This window comes from Electrona antarctica (assembly GCF_951216825.1).
Source record: "Electrona antarctica genome assembly, chromosome: 11".
In the NCBI taxonomy this organism is placed as follows: Eukaryota; Metazoa; Chordata; class Actinopteri; order Myctophiformes; family Myctophidae; genus Electrona; species Electrona antarctica.
The window spans coordinates 8,997,796-9,011,865 of NC_136792.1; the positions used below are offsets into that span (position 1 = coordinate 8,997,796).

General features: G+C 44.9%; 1 protein-coding gene across 1 annotated transcript in view; it reads left to right on the forward strand.

Annotated features, from left to right (window-relative positions):
* col4a4 (collagen, type IV, alpha 4) overlaps positions 1-14,070 on the forward strand; it is a gene marked incomplete at its 5' end in the record, with an annotated part of 78,834 nt that overhangs the window by 38,288 nt on the left and 26,476 nt on the right. Inside the window, 8 exons of the mRNA XM_079514870.1 lie at positions 3,232-3,399; positions 3,616-3,759; positions 4,593-4,700; positions 11,753-11,934; positions 12,557-12,620; positions 12,727-12,801; positions 13,562-13,669; positions 13,755-13,862. Coding sequence (XP_079370996.1) covers positions 3,232-3,399; positions 3,616-3,759; positions 4,593-4,700; positions 11,753-11,934; positions 12,557-12,620; positions 12,727-12,801; positions 13,562-13,669; positions 13,755-13,862 — 957 coding nt within the window. The remainder of the gene's footprint in view (positions 1-3,231; positions 3,400-3,615; positions 3,760-4,592; positions 4,701-11,752; positions 11,935-12,556; positions 12,621-12,726; positions 12,802-13,561; positions 13,670-13,754; positions 13,863-14,070) is intronic.

A 14,070-nucleotide genomic window follows, 5' to 3' on the forward strand; every position in this document is an offset into this window, starting at 1 on the left:
CCTTGACATGAAAATGTTTGAGAACCACTGACATAGAAACATGGGTTTTTCAGAAAACTGTCAGGATTTAGAAGACACTTGTAGAATCTGTTCTCAATGGGTTCAACTCCATTATACATGATTATACATAGCCCCACTGCCACTGACAGGTAGTACCCCCCCCAGATAGGACGTATAGGGCCTTAGTCCTACTCCTCCTCCCAGCCAACACTCCCCACTGACAGGTACTGCTACCTTCAGGAAGGAGATATGGTGTACCAGCATACAATAAAGTCAGACTAAAGAGGTCCTTTGTCCACCAGTCGACCTTGAGGCTTAATCAGGAGTCGTAGTAGCCACGGGGTAATCTAAGCGGTGGACATTGCTCTTGTCTTCATGTCTTTATGTATGTAAATTGTCTTGTTCTTTGTGTTATCTCAAATGTGTGTGTGTGTATGTGTTCTGCATACTTGGCTGCTGGGTCGCAAGACACATTTCAGTGTGAACTGACAATAAAGTACTATATCATATCATATCTGGAGAAACGTCGGACCGATCAACTTCATACTCGTACAACGTCGCCGCATGATTTGCAGAGCGGTTGTCCAGAACCGACATGTAGAAAAGTGTTGCTCTTTGTCTCAGTTGCATTGCATTGTTTGTCAGTCATATTTAAAGGACCACTTCACCACTTTTCAACCTATCTTCATATAATAGGTCCTCACTAATAATCTTGAAAAAATGGCGCAATTTTTTTCTACTCGGTCTGTGTCTCATAGGAGGGCTGTGGGCAGTTCAGAAACCGTCTTCCAGTGACATCATCGATGGGAAATACAAGCTAATAAAAACTGCAGGCTTTCTAGTCCTGAAAAGTTGCAATGCGAAAATGGAAGCCATCGTTCTCACGATAATGAAAATCTAAACATTTTTGTAAAAAACTCTTGTTAAAAAAATAATCTGCCTAATGATGATGTCACTGGAAGACGGTTTCTAAACTGCCCACAGCCCTCCTATGAGACACAGACTGAGTAGAAAGAAATCGTGCCATTTTATCATGATTATTAGTGAGGACCTATTATATGAAGATAGGTTGAAAAGTGGTGAAGTGGTCCTTTAACCGTATAATTAATACAGAGACAGCAGTAGTCCTAGTTGCATTGTCATTAGTTGTACAATAATATTAGATATCTATTATACAATTGAAAACATGTACGCAACCCAATACCCAAAGTCAACAGCTACTACGCCACTGACACGCTGGGTGCCGCAGCCGAAGCAGGAGCAACACACACTGCAACAACACACTAACACGTCACAGACTTACCCTCCGCGTCGATCCACGGCTATCTCCTCATGTCGCGCCGCACGCCCACACTCAACACCACCCGCGTAAAAATTGTCATTGCACTGCCACTAAAGCCGGCTCCCGTCCAGACTCACAAACAATATCAATATCAATAATAAACACAAACACGCCACAAGCACCGACACCCCCGCCTAATTTGTTGCCACGTCTATGAAAACAAGCCCAGAAACAATGCCATTCAACACGCTACTTACACACACTACCACTCGCTCACAATACGCGGACCTGGCAACACTACATCCCCTCTCCCATTTGCTCAAAGCCAACCACGTCACCCACGAGAGTTTCTCTGTTACGTCCGATTGCAACACCGGAAGTTACATGCTACACACACACACACATTAGAAGAACAACACGAACACAACACTACTCACACACACACGGGCCACTGTTGCCAGGTCTATGAAAACAGGCCCAGAAACAAGCAAACAGACCCAGAAACAAAGCCTTTCACCACGCTACTTACACACACTACAACTCGCTTACAATTCACGACCCTGGCAACATTGTTCCCCGTCTTCCACAACACACAGTCCCACACACACACACACACACACATTCGGACTTGGATGGACAGCGGCGCGATTACATACATACACCGTTTAATTCATGCAAACACGACAATTGCACCACCAGTTTCATTAATGTAAACACGACAATTGCGCGACCCGTTTCACTAATGGTAACATGACAACTGCGCCGCACCGAGGCGCATGGATTCTCTGTGTGTGTGTGACTGTGTGTGTGTGCGTGCGTGCGGGGTGCCTCTGCATTGGAGTGTTTATGTCAGTCAGCGATGCGATCCGTTCTTATTCAGCCAGGAAAACAATCTAAACATTATATACTAACGTCAGCATCGGGCAGATTAACACACACAAGCGTTATTAGTTGAGTTTTCTTATTGAAGTGCCTCTGAATTGTAACCGTGTGTTTATGTCAGTCAGCGATGCGATCCGTACCAGCACCATACGCACGGACTGGAGAGAGGCGAAGTGTTTCTCTCCCTTCGCCTCATGTCGCCCTCATTGTAACTACAAATATTGTTCCCGAACAAACAATGTGGGGTCACTGCAATCCGCAATCCAAAACATTGTAGCCCTACTATAATGCAGTCAAGGTCCCCCAACAAATATACTACAGTATGTTCTGCTCCATTCTCAACATCTTTTGCTCTCCAAAAACAGTTATTTATTGTAAGTAAACAAAAACAGTAAAAAGCAGTTTCATGTCTGCTTATTTTCATTTACATTCACTTTCTTTGATGTGAAAATACAACACATAATAATAATACCCATCCGTTACTACATGTCAACACACACACACACACACACACACACACACGCTTGCCAGCCACACACACGCACACACACACACACACATTGAACAGCCTGCCGGAAAACAAAAGTAGAAGAAGAAGAACAACAACACACCGCACACTGATTCTAACTTGGATGGAGAGCGCCGCGATTACATACACAGTTAAAATCATGCAAACACGAACATTGCGCGAACGACTGCGTCGACACCTGCCGTGGAACAAACGGGACGAACCGAGGCGCATATATGGATAAGAACAACAACACCAACACTACACGCACACAAGCGCACGCGCTACAACACAAAACAGCTGCATACAACGCGTGTCACTGTGGACTTCTGTATCGCAACGCGGGGCAACGCAACTCTGGGATGAGCGGGCCGAAGGCCCGCGAAATTCTAGTTTATTACAGTGGAATTTGTAGGATTTGTAGGATTATCGTAGTGTTCCCTACCTATGTTGAATACACTTATTGTAAGTCGCTTTGGATAAAAGCGTCTGCTAAATGACTGTAATGTAATGTAATGTAATGTAATGTAATGTAATGAGTTGTACTTTTTTTGTCTAGGTTTTTGGGGGGAGAAGGGACCCAAGGGGGAAGATGGGTATCCTGGCATGGGACCCCCGGGTCCGGAGGGGAAACCAGGTACCCCGGGGTTCTCTGGATACCCGGGACAACCAGGAGTCCCAGGCTCCCCTGGAGAGCCTGGACAGCCAGGGCCCAATGGGCCGGAAGGTAAAATACACAGCAGGAGCAGTAATGGTTGCTACTAGTACCATAATAAGTTATATATAAAATAGACATAATTGACATAAAATATTGAGCACCACTGATATAAAAACATTATATTTCAGAACACTGTCATGATTTAGAAGACGGTTTTTAAATTTCGATGTCAGGTCTAAATGGGTTAAATCAATCAATCAATGTATGTACTGTACTGTACTGTAGGTTTGACAGGACCCCAGGGCAGAGAAGGGTGTCCAGGAGGACCAGGGGCCAGCGGGATAACTGGCTTACCAGGGAGGAAGGGGGAGGACGGCTATGATGGCCGATCAGGTCTACCTGGGGAAGACGGACACAAAGGACAGAAAGGTACAGAGCTGCATTTTACTGTCTGGAATAGTGGTTAATAGTGCCAATACTGGCATAGTTATAAAATGTATGTTTCGGTGAAAACGTAGTGAAAACGTACTGTACGCCTTTTAATCTTGAGTACTCATATATAAAACACTGTGACAGAACTAACGACATGTTACGGAAGCAGACACATTCATTCACAGCTAATGCAAACAGAGGTTCTGACAAACGCTCACTGAAACAATAATGGGTATATGTTACAGTACAAGTGAGAAACCAGTAAAAGTGAGAAAAACGTAACGGGGGACTGCCCGTTTTTCCGGCGCAGGAGGTCGTGTCTGGGTCCCCCCCCCACCCCCCCAAGGGAGACTGAATGCCCCCCGGCCGCCGGGGATAAACGCGTCATTGGGGGCTGGGGTGGTGATTGCCGGCCGTCGGTGGGCCCGTTGGCCAGTTTTTTTTATTTTTTATTTTTTAAACCGTGGCTGCCCATGCGCTTTCCCTGGCCTTGTCCCTTCCCGTCCCCCCCTCCCCCTCCCTTCCAACCCCAGACCATACGAGCAGAGTGGAGTGGGCGTGATACGTATAAAAACAGCCCCATGAAGTGTGGAGCGGCATTTTCCCTGCTCCACTCCACTGACCAATACCACTGTTGTACTACTAATACTAGGGTGCTTCTAGTCTAAAGACTTGTGCGTTTATACCAATACTAGTGTAATACCAATAACAGTTTACTGCTAATAATACTAGTAGTGTACTGCTAGTGTATTACTACTGTACCGGTGCTAGTGTAGTACTACTAACACTTGTGTTTTAGTAGTATTTGTATCTCACTGTGTTCATCCCAGGTGGGCGAGGGGTCCCAGGCGCCCTGGGAGAGACGTTTGGGGTCCCCATCAAAGGAGAGTCTGGTCCCGCGGGACTTCATGGTCTTCCAGGCTTGACAGGACCACGAGGTGAGACAACACAACACATTTTTCCAAATTGAGGCATTCCTGGTTTTAAGTAATGAACAGTGAGTCAAGAAGAGTACCTTGTGTTATGTGGTTGCATATAGAGCAACGAAGTCCTGACGTCACTCGCTCGTCCCCTCGATTCCCCTGTAATTTCTCTATGGAGAATAAAATGGGTGGGCTCATCTTAAAATCGTCTCATATAAGCATTGTGGTCCAAAAATAAACAAGCTGTCTCTGCGTTATTGTCAGGGAGGTTGTCTCTGTATCGTTTATGACAGTCAGTCACTCATATGATACAGTCTGTTTCTAGCGAAAATGTAACTAATTCAGTAGCAGTAACAATAGCATTTTCTCTCAGTCAGTTGATTCTTCATATCCATATGAGTGTAACGGCCTGGATGACATGTTTATTTTTTCAAACACAGTTCTTATATAATAATAATAATAATAAAACTTTATTTGTATAGCACCTTTCATGACATGAAATGCAGCTCAAAGTGCTTTACACAAAAAAGAAAAGAAAGGCAAGGCATAAACAATACAGTGAGGACATGAATAACATTTTAAAAAAAAGACAGATAAATCAATTAAAAGCAAGGGTGTAAAAGTGGGTCTTGAGCTGAGCTTTAAAAATGTCTACAGAGGCTGCCTGTCGAAGGTACAGTGGGAGTTTGTTCCACGCCGTTGGCCCGTAGAAGCAAAAAGCTGCTTCCCCGTATTTTTTAGTTGCCATTTTTTTAGGCAAAGCGAGCAGGCCAGCAGTGGAAGACCTTAGGGGGCGGTTTGGGACATATTTCGGCAGGCAGTCATGTAGGTAGGAAGGTGCGAGACCATTGAGAGCTTTATAAACAAGTAAAAGAATTTTAAAATCAATCCTAAAAACAACCGGAAGCCAGTGCAATGAGGCCAAGACTGGAGTAATATGTTCTCTCATCTTAGTTCTAGTTAAGACTCTGGCTGCTGCATTTTGGACAAGTTGTAATCTGTCAGTTGATTTCTTAGGCAATCCAGAAAAAAGTGCATTGCAGTAATCAAGCCGAGAAAAAACAAAGGCGTGGATTAGCGTTTTTGCATCGTCCAGTGACAAATAGGCTCTGATTCGTGCAATATTTCTAAGATGAAAAAAGGCAATCTTGGTAACATGATTAATGTGTGAATTAAAATTCAGTTCAGAATCAATAGTGATCCCCAAGTTCTTTACTGTACTGTTACTTTCTACAGTCAGGTTGCCAAGTCTGCTTTTTATCGATTCTTTCTGCTCACTAGAACCGATTATGAGAACTTCTGTCTTATCCTCATTTAGCTTGAGAAAGTTCTCACTCATCCAGCATTTAATGCTAGACAGACAGGTCAACAGCGGGTCTAAGGCACAGAGATCATCTGGATCTACAGAAAGATATAGTTGGGTATCATCAGCATAGAAATGAAAATTGACTCCGTGATTGGTAATGAGTTCTCCCAATGGCAGTATGTACAGGGAGAATAACAGAGGACCAAGAATTGAGCCCTGTGGAATACCAGAACTGATGTTGTGTTTGTCTGAGTCAAACTCAGCTAGATTGACAAAATAGCTTCTGTTTGTTAGGTAGGAGGAAAACCAGGACAGGGCCGTGCCAGACAGGCCTACCCAGTGCTCCAGACGCTGTATTAAAATTGAATGGTCAATCGTGTCAAATGCAGCCGTTAGATCTAGAAGTAAAAGAACGGAAACATGTTTCTTGTCAGCAGACACCCTAAGATCATTCATTACTTTTACAAGTGCTGTTTCTGTGCTGTGGCCTTTCCTAAAGCCAGATTGGAATTTGTTATGCACATTGTTGTTCTGTAGAAACACATCCAATTGATGAAAGATGCATTTTTCTAAAACCTTGCCCAGAAAGGGCAGATTAGAAATGGGTCGGTAGTTACCCAGCACAGAGGGATCAAGATTGTGTTTCTTGAGTAAGGGCCTAACTACAGCCGTCTTCAGTGAGTCTGGAAAGACGCCTGATTGTAGAGAGCTGTTTACAATTTTTAGGATATCTCCAATCACACTGTCTAAAACCTCTTTGAGAAAGGTGGTGGGAATTGTGTCCAATGAACAGGAGGATGATGTCATCTGAGATATGGTTTTTCGGAGTTCGTCTTCATCAATTGTACAGAAAGACAATAGGCTCCCCCTGGAGAGATCAACCCTGGCACCATTAGCTGCTGTTTGAGGGCTTGAGCTAGCAGCAGCACCATTCATAATATCAGCTCTAATGTTACAAATTTTGTTATCAAAAAAGCATGCAAACTCATTACACTTAGCTTTAGAGGCCGGGAACGACTGCTTGTAGGACTGGGGGGGGTTTAAAAGTCGTTCAATGGTAGAGAATAAGACTCTGGCATTTTTCTTGTTCTCATTAATAATGCCAGAGAAATAAGCCTGCCTTGCCAGACGCAGGGCTTTGTTATAGGTGACTGTTGACTTTTTAAGAATCTCTAGGTGGATGGTGAGTTTGTTTTTTCTCCAAGCTCGCTCAGCTCTACGACAATCTTGCTTCAGTGAACGTGTATGCTCATTTATCCAGGGTGTTACTCTGGTGTTCTGTTTCTTTTTAGTTTTCATAGGAGCCACTATGTCAAGAGCTGACTCTAGTTTAAGATTAAACATTTGGACCATATCATTCACTGGGGGAGTATCAGATAGGGGGGGGCCCAGATGACGAGAGAACTCGTTGGCTGCAGATGAGCTAAAAAAACGCTTTTTTATAGTATATTCAGTGATGTTTTTCTCTAGATCAGAGACAGTCATATTAAAACACAGCAAATAGTGGTCTGATAGCTCAGGCATTTCAATAGTCCTTTCAACAGTGATGTTCAGACCTCTCGAAATCACCAGGTCCAGAGTGTGCCCCTGTTTATGTGTAGGCCCAACAACATGTTGGATGAACTCAAAGGAGTGCAATAACTCTAAGAAACCCAGAGCCACCGCATTTGAAGCATCGTCCAGGTGTAGATTAAGATCGCCCGAGATAAGAGTTCTGTCATAGTTAGTGGAACAGATAGATAAAAGTTCTGATATTTCTGTTAGAAATACAGCTTTGCTGCACTTTGGAGGACGATAAATGCTGATCATTGGGATAGAGGACTGACCCTGCAGTATTGTGGCCTGGTATTCAAAGGATGAAAAGCTGCCGAGAGTCAGAGCCTTGAATTTTAAAGTGTCTGAAAAAATGATTGCCAGTCCACCTCCTTTCTTAGCCTCGCGAACAGAGTGGATGAAACTGTAGTTTGCGGGACAGGCTGGCGCTAGGAGAACAGCTCCATCCGAGCCAAGCCATGTCTCTGTTAGAAAGATAATATCTAGCTTCTCTTTACATATTATATCATTTACAGAAGAGGACTTATTTGTTAATGACCTGATGTTAAACAAGGCAAGGTTTAGCTTGTTATCAGATTTTTGGGGACTGTGATGCCTGTGAGGTACATTAACCAAGCAGCATTCTCTCTTCAGGCTACTCCTTATCTTGGACAATCTATTTGAAATAACAGTGGAAATGTTGTGAACCTCAACCTGTACGGTGATTGAAACACCAGGCTTTCTAGAAGCAAGGGGTCCATACATGTTTGTTGCTACGCATAATGGACCCTGTTCATATCAGTGATCAAATGTATTTTCTAGGCTATATGGGCGTGGCATATAGCGTGGGATTAACTCTGGCCATGGTATCTCTCCCTGTGGCCATAGTACCTCTCCCATCTCTCCCTGTGGCCATGTTACCTCTCGCATTTTGGGCTGTTGGGCTGGCCGTATGGTAAGGGGGGTCAGCCTTACTCCAGCGTTTATCAGGTCCATCATGCCCGGAGTGAATTTGAGGTGATGTATTGGTGAAGGAGTTTGAAATTCCTCCATTCGACTGTCATTGATGGACCTCTCGGCGGCCTCAGTCAGCCTTATTCCAGCGTTTATCAGGTCCATCATGCCCGGAGTGAATTTGAGGTGACTGTCATTGATGGACCTCTCGGCGGCCTCAGTATCCTCTCCACCAGTGGACCCTGTGACTTCACGCTCTGTGAGTTTATCTCCACCAGGGGGCGCTGTGACTCCACGCTCTGTGAGTTTTCCTCCACCAGGGGGCGCTGTGACTTCACGCTCTGTGAGTTTTTCTCCACCAGGGGGCGCTGTGACTCCACGCTCTGTGCGTTTTTCTCCACCAGGGGGCGCTGTGACTTCACGCCCTGTGAGTTTTTCTCCACCAGGGGGCGCTGTGACTTCACACCCTGTGCGTTTTTCTCCACCAGGGGGCGCTGTGACTTTACGCCCTGTGAGTTTTTCTCCACCAGGGGGCGCAGTGACTTTACGCTCTGTGCGTTTTTCTCCACCAGGGGGCGCTGTGACTTTACGCTCTGTGCGTTTTTCTCCACCAGGGGGCGCTGTGACTTTACGCTCTGTGCGTTTTACTCCACCAGGGGGCGCTGTGACTTCACGCTCTGTGCGTTTTTCTCCACCATAGTCATAGACTTCATAGACTTCATAGGGGATAGTGAGTTTTTTAGGGGGCCATGCTTCATCGGGGGTGACTTCATAGGGGGTGAGTTCATAGGGGGTGAGTTTTTCAGGGGGCCATGCATCACCAGGGGACCATGCATCACGCTCTATGTAGTCACAGCAGATGCAGATATACCAGGGGGGATGCACTTCCTCTTCTCCATCAGAGGAGGACCACTCTTCTGCATCAGTCCAGAGCACATCAGGAGGAGTTGTGTGTTCACTTGATTTGACTTCTCCACCAGGAGGAGCTGTGGGTTCACTATCTGTGGTATTCCTTGTTTTGAGAACATCCTTGGCGAGGGGGAGAAGCTTGGCACCCGCCGCCACAATATTATCTGTTTTGGCTAGGGCGCTATCTCTTGATTCTATGTTGTGGAACAAGTTGCTGGAGAATAGTTTAACCCCCAGCTTGTTTAGGTGAATTCCGTCAACAAAGAGGTGCCTACGATCAAAGAAGAAATTGAAGTTGTCAATGAAATTGAATGATTCTTCTGTGCATGCCGTTGAGAGCCATTTGCTGAGTGCATACAGTCTGCTGAAACGTTCACAGCCAGTCATCGGAGGTAGTGGCCCGCTGATCCACACGTCTAAATCTAGGGAGCTGAGGGTGTGGAATAGGGCTCTGAAATCATTTTTTAGGATTTCTGACTGTTGTTTTTCTGTATCACGTGTACCGATGTGCAGTATCAGTGTTTTCACCATAGGGTGTGCAGCAACAACATCAGAGATTCTGTCATTCAAATCAGAGACTGTGTCTTTGGGAAAGCATAGAACTTTTGCTTTTCTCTTTTTGTTACTTTTAACATATTTCACAGCCTGATCACCAACAATCAGGAATTCATTAATTTGGTCTCCATTAGCTCGCCTTTCATTTTCTGTGATGTTGATTCTTACCCTGCTTGGTGTGGCGATATCTCTGTCATTCATCTGGAGCAGTGGGCTGAATCTGTTAGCCACCTGCACATTCTCCATATGGGGAGATATGATTTTTGATCTGGCTTTCACAGTTTTCCCATTTTGAAGGGGGGTGGACGAGGCTCTGAGTCGGGCTGGTAGCGTAGGCCAGCTGGTCTTATCGGGGCTCTGAGCTCTTCCAGTTAGTCGTCCTTTCAAGTCCTGTACGCCGTTCTCTCTGTTTGTAATCACAGTGGATATACCGGGGGGGAGACACCCCCAGTTTTTCGTCCTTTCATGTCCTTTGGCCTTGCGCCGAGAGAACTCCAGGCGAATGTCTTATCCTGCGTGCGGTTCTCCTGATTCCCATGTTGTTGTTTTACTTCCAAATTAACTTTTAAATAGTGTAATTCCGCTTCGAGCACTGCAATCTTTTGAAGCAGTTTCTGAAAGTCCTTTGAAGATATGACAGGGAACATCGCGGTGCTGGCTATTTGCCAAGTATCCAGTGCTAGTTAGCTATAGCTATGTGCCACGTACCCATTCACTGGAGGTAAAAAAAAGAGTATTTTGCAGTATGGCAAAAGCTTCGTTCTATAGAAGAAATACAGTCCCATCGGTTTACAAGTAACGAGGATCCACTTGTAGTTTCTCAAAGAAAAATAAAACATTGATATCAGTTGAAGAATGCAAGCATAGGCGAGAGCAGCGGAGCGAAGCGTCCTCAGTGTACGAGAGCAAGCGAGGCTTTCTAAAATCCCCCTATGGGGATTACAATGCAAATAAAAAGTACATGAACCTGTGGATTTGCGCCCTCTACCGATTTGACGTCAGACTTCAGTGCTCTATAGTGAACAATATTAAGGTTAAACTACAATAATCCAATTTGTATTTGAATAGAAATGTCATATTATACACATTTGCAAAGAACATAGTAGGACAGTAAGATAAGATTGTTCGCTATGGGCTGAAGTGAAAGCCGTTTTTGGACGTGTGAATAGAGGGAATTCATATTTGGGTATGATTGGATGTCATGTTTATTGTAAGTAATAGGCCAAGGCTGCTGTTCTCCCAGTGAAAAAGAATGAATCTCCATGATTTGGAATATCTCTTAAGTTCCCCTTTAACCACATTAAACCTAGTGTCAATATTTTGGGCATGTCATTGTTCTTTTAAAAAGTCCAAAATGTTTCCAAACATTGTCAAGATTTATTTCAAGTAGGACCCAAATGCGAGGAAGTTAGAATCTCGTGGTAGGAAGTTTATTTAACAGAGGTTTGCAGGAGCAGCACCATCTAACAAACAGACTTGGATCTTGGTTTACACGACAATAATCCAACAAAGAACACAACCAAACACAGGGCTTAAATAAGACAAGAGTAACAGGACACCAGCCCTTTGGTCGACCATTGGTCGTTGTGATACGTGCTATATAAATACAGTTTGAGTTGAGTCGAGTTGACACAGGTGAACTCAAATCAATCAACACATGGATTGGCTGGGGAATACAATTGAAGAACACTACAGAAACAACACACGGAAAGCAGATCCTGACACACGTTATGTCTTACATTGTCATAAGACAAAGTATCAAATATGGCGTAAATAGTGATTATGCTGAATATGGTAACTTTTCCTTCAGGGAATAAGGGGGCAGTAGGACATAAAGGCAATCCGGGGTACCCTGGACTCAACGGGCCCTCGGGCATAGAGGCGGGCGTCAGAGGATCACCAGGGACCTGTGGGAAGCATGGAGACCCGGGCCGACCTGGACCTCCTGGACTCAAAGGGATCATCGGCTTCCCAGGAGAAAATGGAGATCAGGTGGAACATCAATCTTCTTTTTGTGTTTAATGAGACAATATGCTGCTGCCACAATCGGCCACTATAGTTGTCAGTGTGGCACAAACCGTCTCAAAGATGTGACAGAGTGAAACGTTTATCAAGGATTAAATACATGAACCCTAGCTTCCCTGTTCTGACTGAGGTGAATTGATCAGATAGGGGTCTAACGATATTGTAACTAAGACGTGTACAGACGTCATGGGCACCCCCTGGTATACTCCATTAAGACGTGTGCAGACGTCTTGGGCACCCCCTGGTATACTCCATTAAGACGTGTGCAGACGTCTTGGGCACCCCCTGGTATACTCCATTAAGACGTGTGCAGACGTCTTGGGCACCCCCTGGTATACTCCATTAAGACGTGTGCAGACGTCTTGGGCACCCCCTGGTATACTCCATTAAGACGTGTGCAGACGTCTTGGGCACCCCCTGGTATACTCCATTAAGACGTGTGCAGACGTCTTGGGCACCCCCTGGTATACTCCATTAAGACGTGTGCAGACGTCTTGGGCACCCCCTGGTATACTCCATTAGGACGTGTGCAGACGTCTTGGGCAAAAAATGGGTTAAAATGTACTGTAATTGTATGTTCTGATTGCAGGGTGACCCAGGAATCACTGGGACATTTGGGGTACCTGGTTTCCCAGGATTCACTGGGCTTAAAGGTAGGACAAAACAAATAATACTCACACTTTTACCATTATGAAACTTTGGTAGTCTGTTTATATGAGCTGTCATTAAACTGCACCTTTCTCTTGTTCTTAAATGCAGGCGATAGAGGAGAGTCTGTTGGTGTTCCTGGGTCAGGTGGAGACTCCGGGTCTCCTGGAGATACTGGACCACCTGGTGAGAGCTGCAGCACAACAACAACATTCATATGTTAATACAAATAAAATGAACTACAACTATATTTTTTTGCGATTAATCCGGCCTATTGATGACTTTGTCGGTAAATTTAATTAACGGAGGTGTTTTAGGGATTTAGACAGGTAACCAAAATACCAACTTTAGTGGGGGAACACCCCTTCCCCACTGCTAAATCCTTTAGTGGGGGAACACCCCTTCCCCACTGCTAAATCCTTTAGTGGGGGAACACCCCATCCCCACTGCTAAATCCTTTAGTGGGGGAACACCCCTTCCCCACTGCTAAATCCTTTAGTGGGGGAACACCCCTTCCCCACTGCTAAATCCTTTAGTGGGGGAACACCCCTTCCCCACTGCTAAATCCTTTAGTGGGGGAACACCCCTTCCCCACTGCTAAATCCTTTAGTGGGGGAACACCCCTTCCCCACTGCTAAATCCTTTAGTGGGGGAACACCCCTTCCCCACTGCTAAATCCTTTAGTGGGGGAACACCCCTTCCCCACTGCTAAATCCTTTAGTGAGGGAACACCCCTTCCCCACTGCTAAATCCTTTAGTGGGGGAACACCCCTTCCCCACTGCTAAATCCTTTAGTGGGGGAACACCCCTTCCCCACTGCTAAATCCTTTAGTGGGGGAACACCCCTTCCCCACTGCTAAATCCCCAAATACTGTATTTAGAAAGCTCAAACGAAAATGGAGCCCATTATGTGTTAACTAGAGACGCTGCTTTGTGTTTTGTCTAGGTTTCCCTGGACTCCAGGGAGACGCTGGAGAACCTGGTCCTCCTGGTTATTTTGGAGCCCGAGGTTGTGTTGGTGCCCCTGGTTCCCATGGAGACCCAGGACCTAACGGTACTACTACTACTATTATTATTATTATTATTATTATTATTGTTGTTGTTGTTGTTGTTTTTTATTTGTATTGTCTCTGTTTTAGGAGTTTCCGGACCCCCAGGCCCCAGTGGTAAAACTGGTTCTGAAGGTCAGAAAGGTCTGAAAGGTCAAACTGGACCCAATGGAGAACCGGGAAGACAAGGCCTAAGAGGTGGTTATTATTATTATTATTATTATTATTATTATTATTACTATTATTATTATTATTATTATTACGCTCGCCCAGCAGTCTGCCGTCAACGAGGCGGATGCCCAAAAGGGCGAGGTCGCTTCTCGCCCTCAGGCGTCTTATTATAGGCGGTTATTATAGTTATTATTATAGGTCTGTCTGTCACCTTGTATTACTTTTGTACATAAGT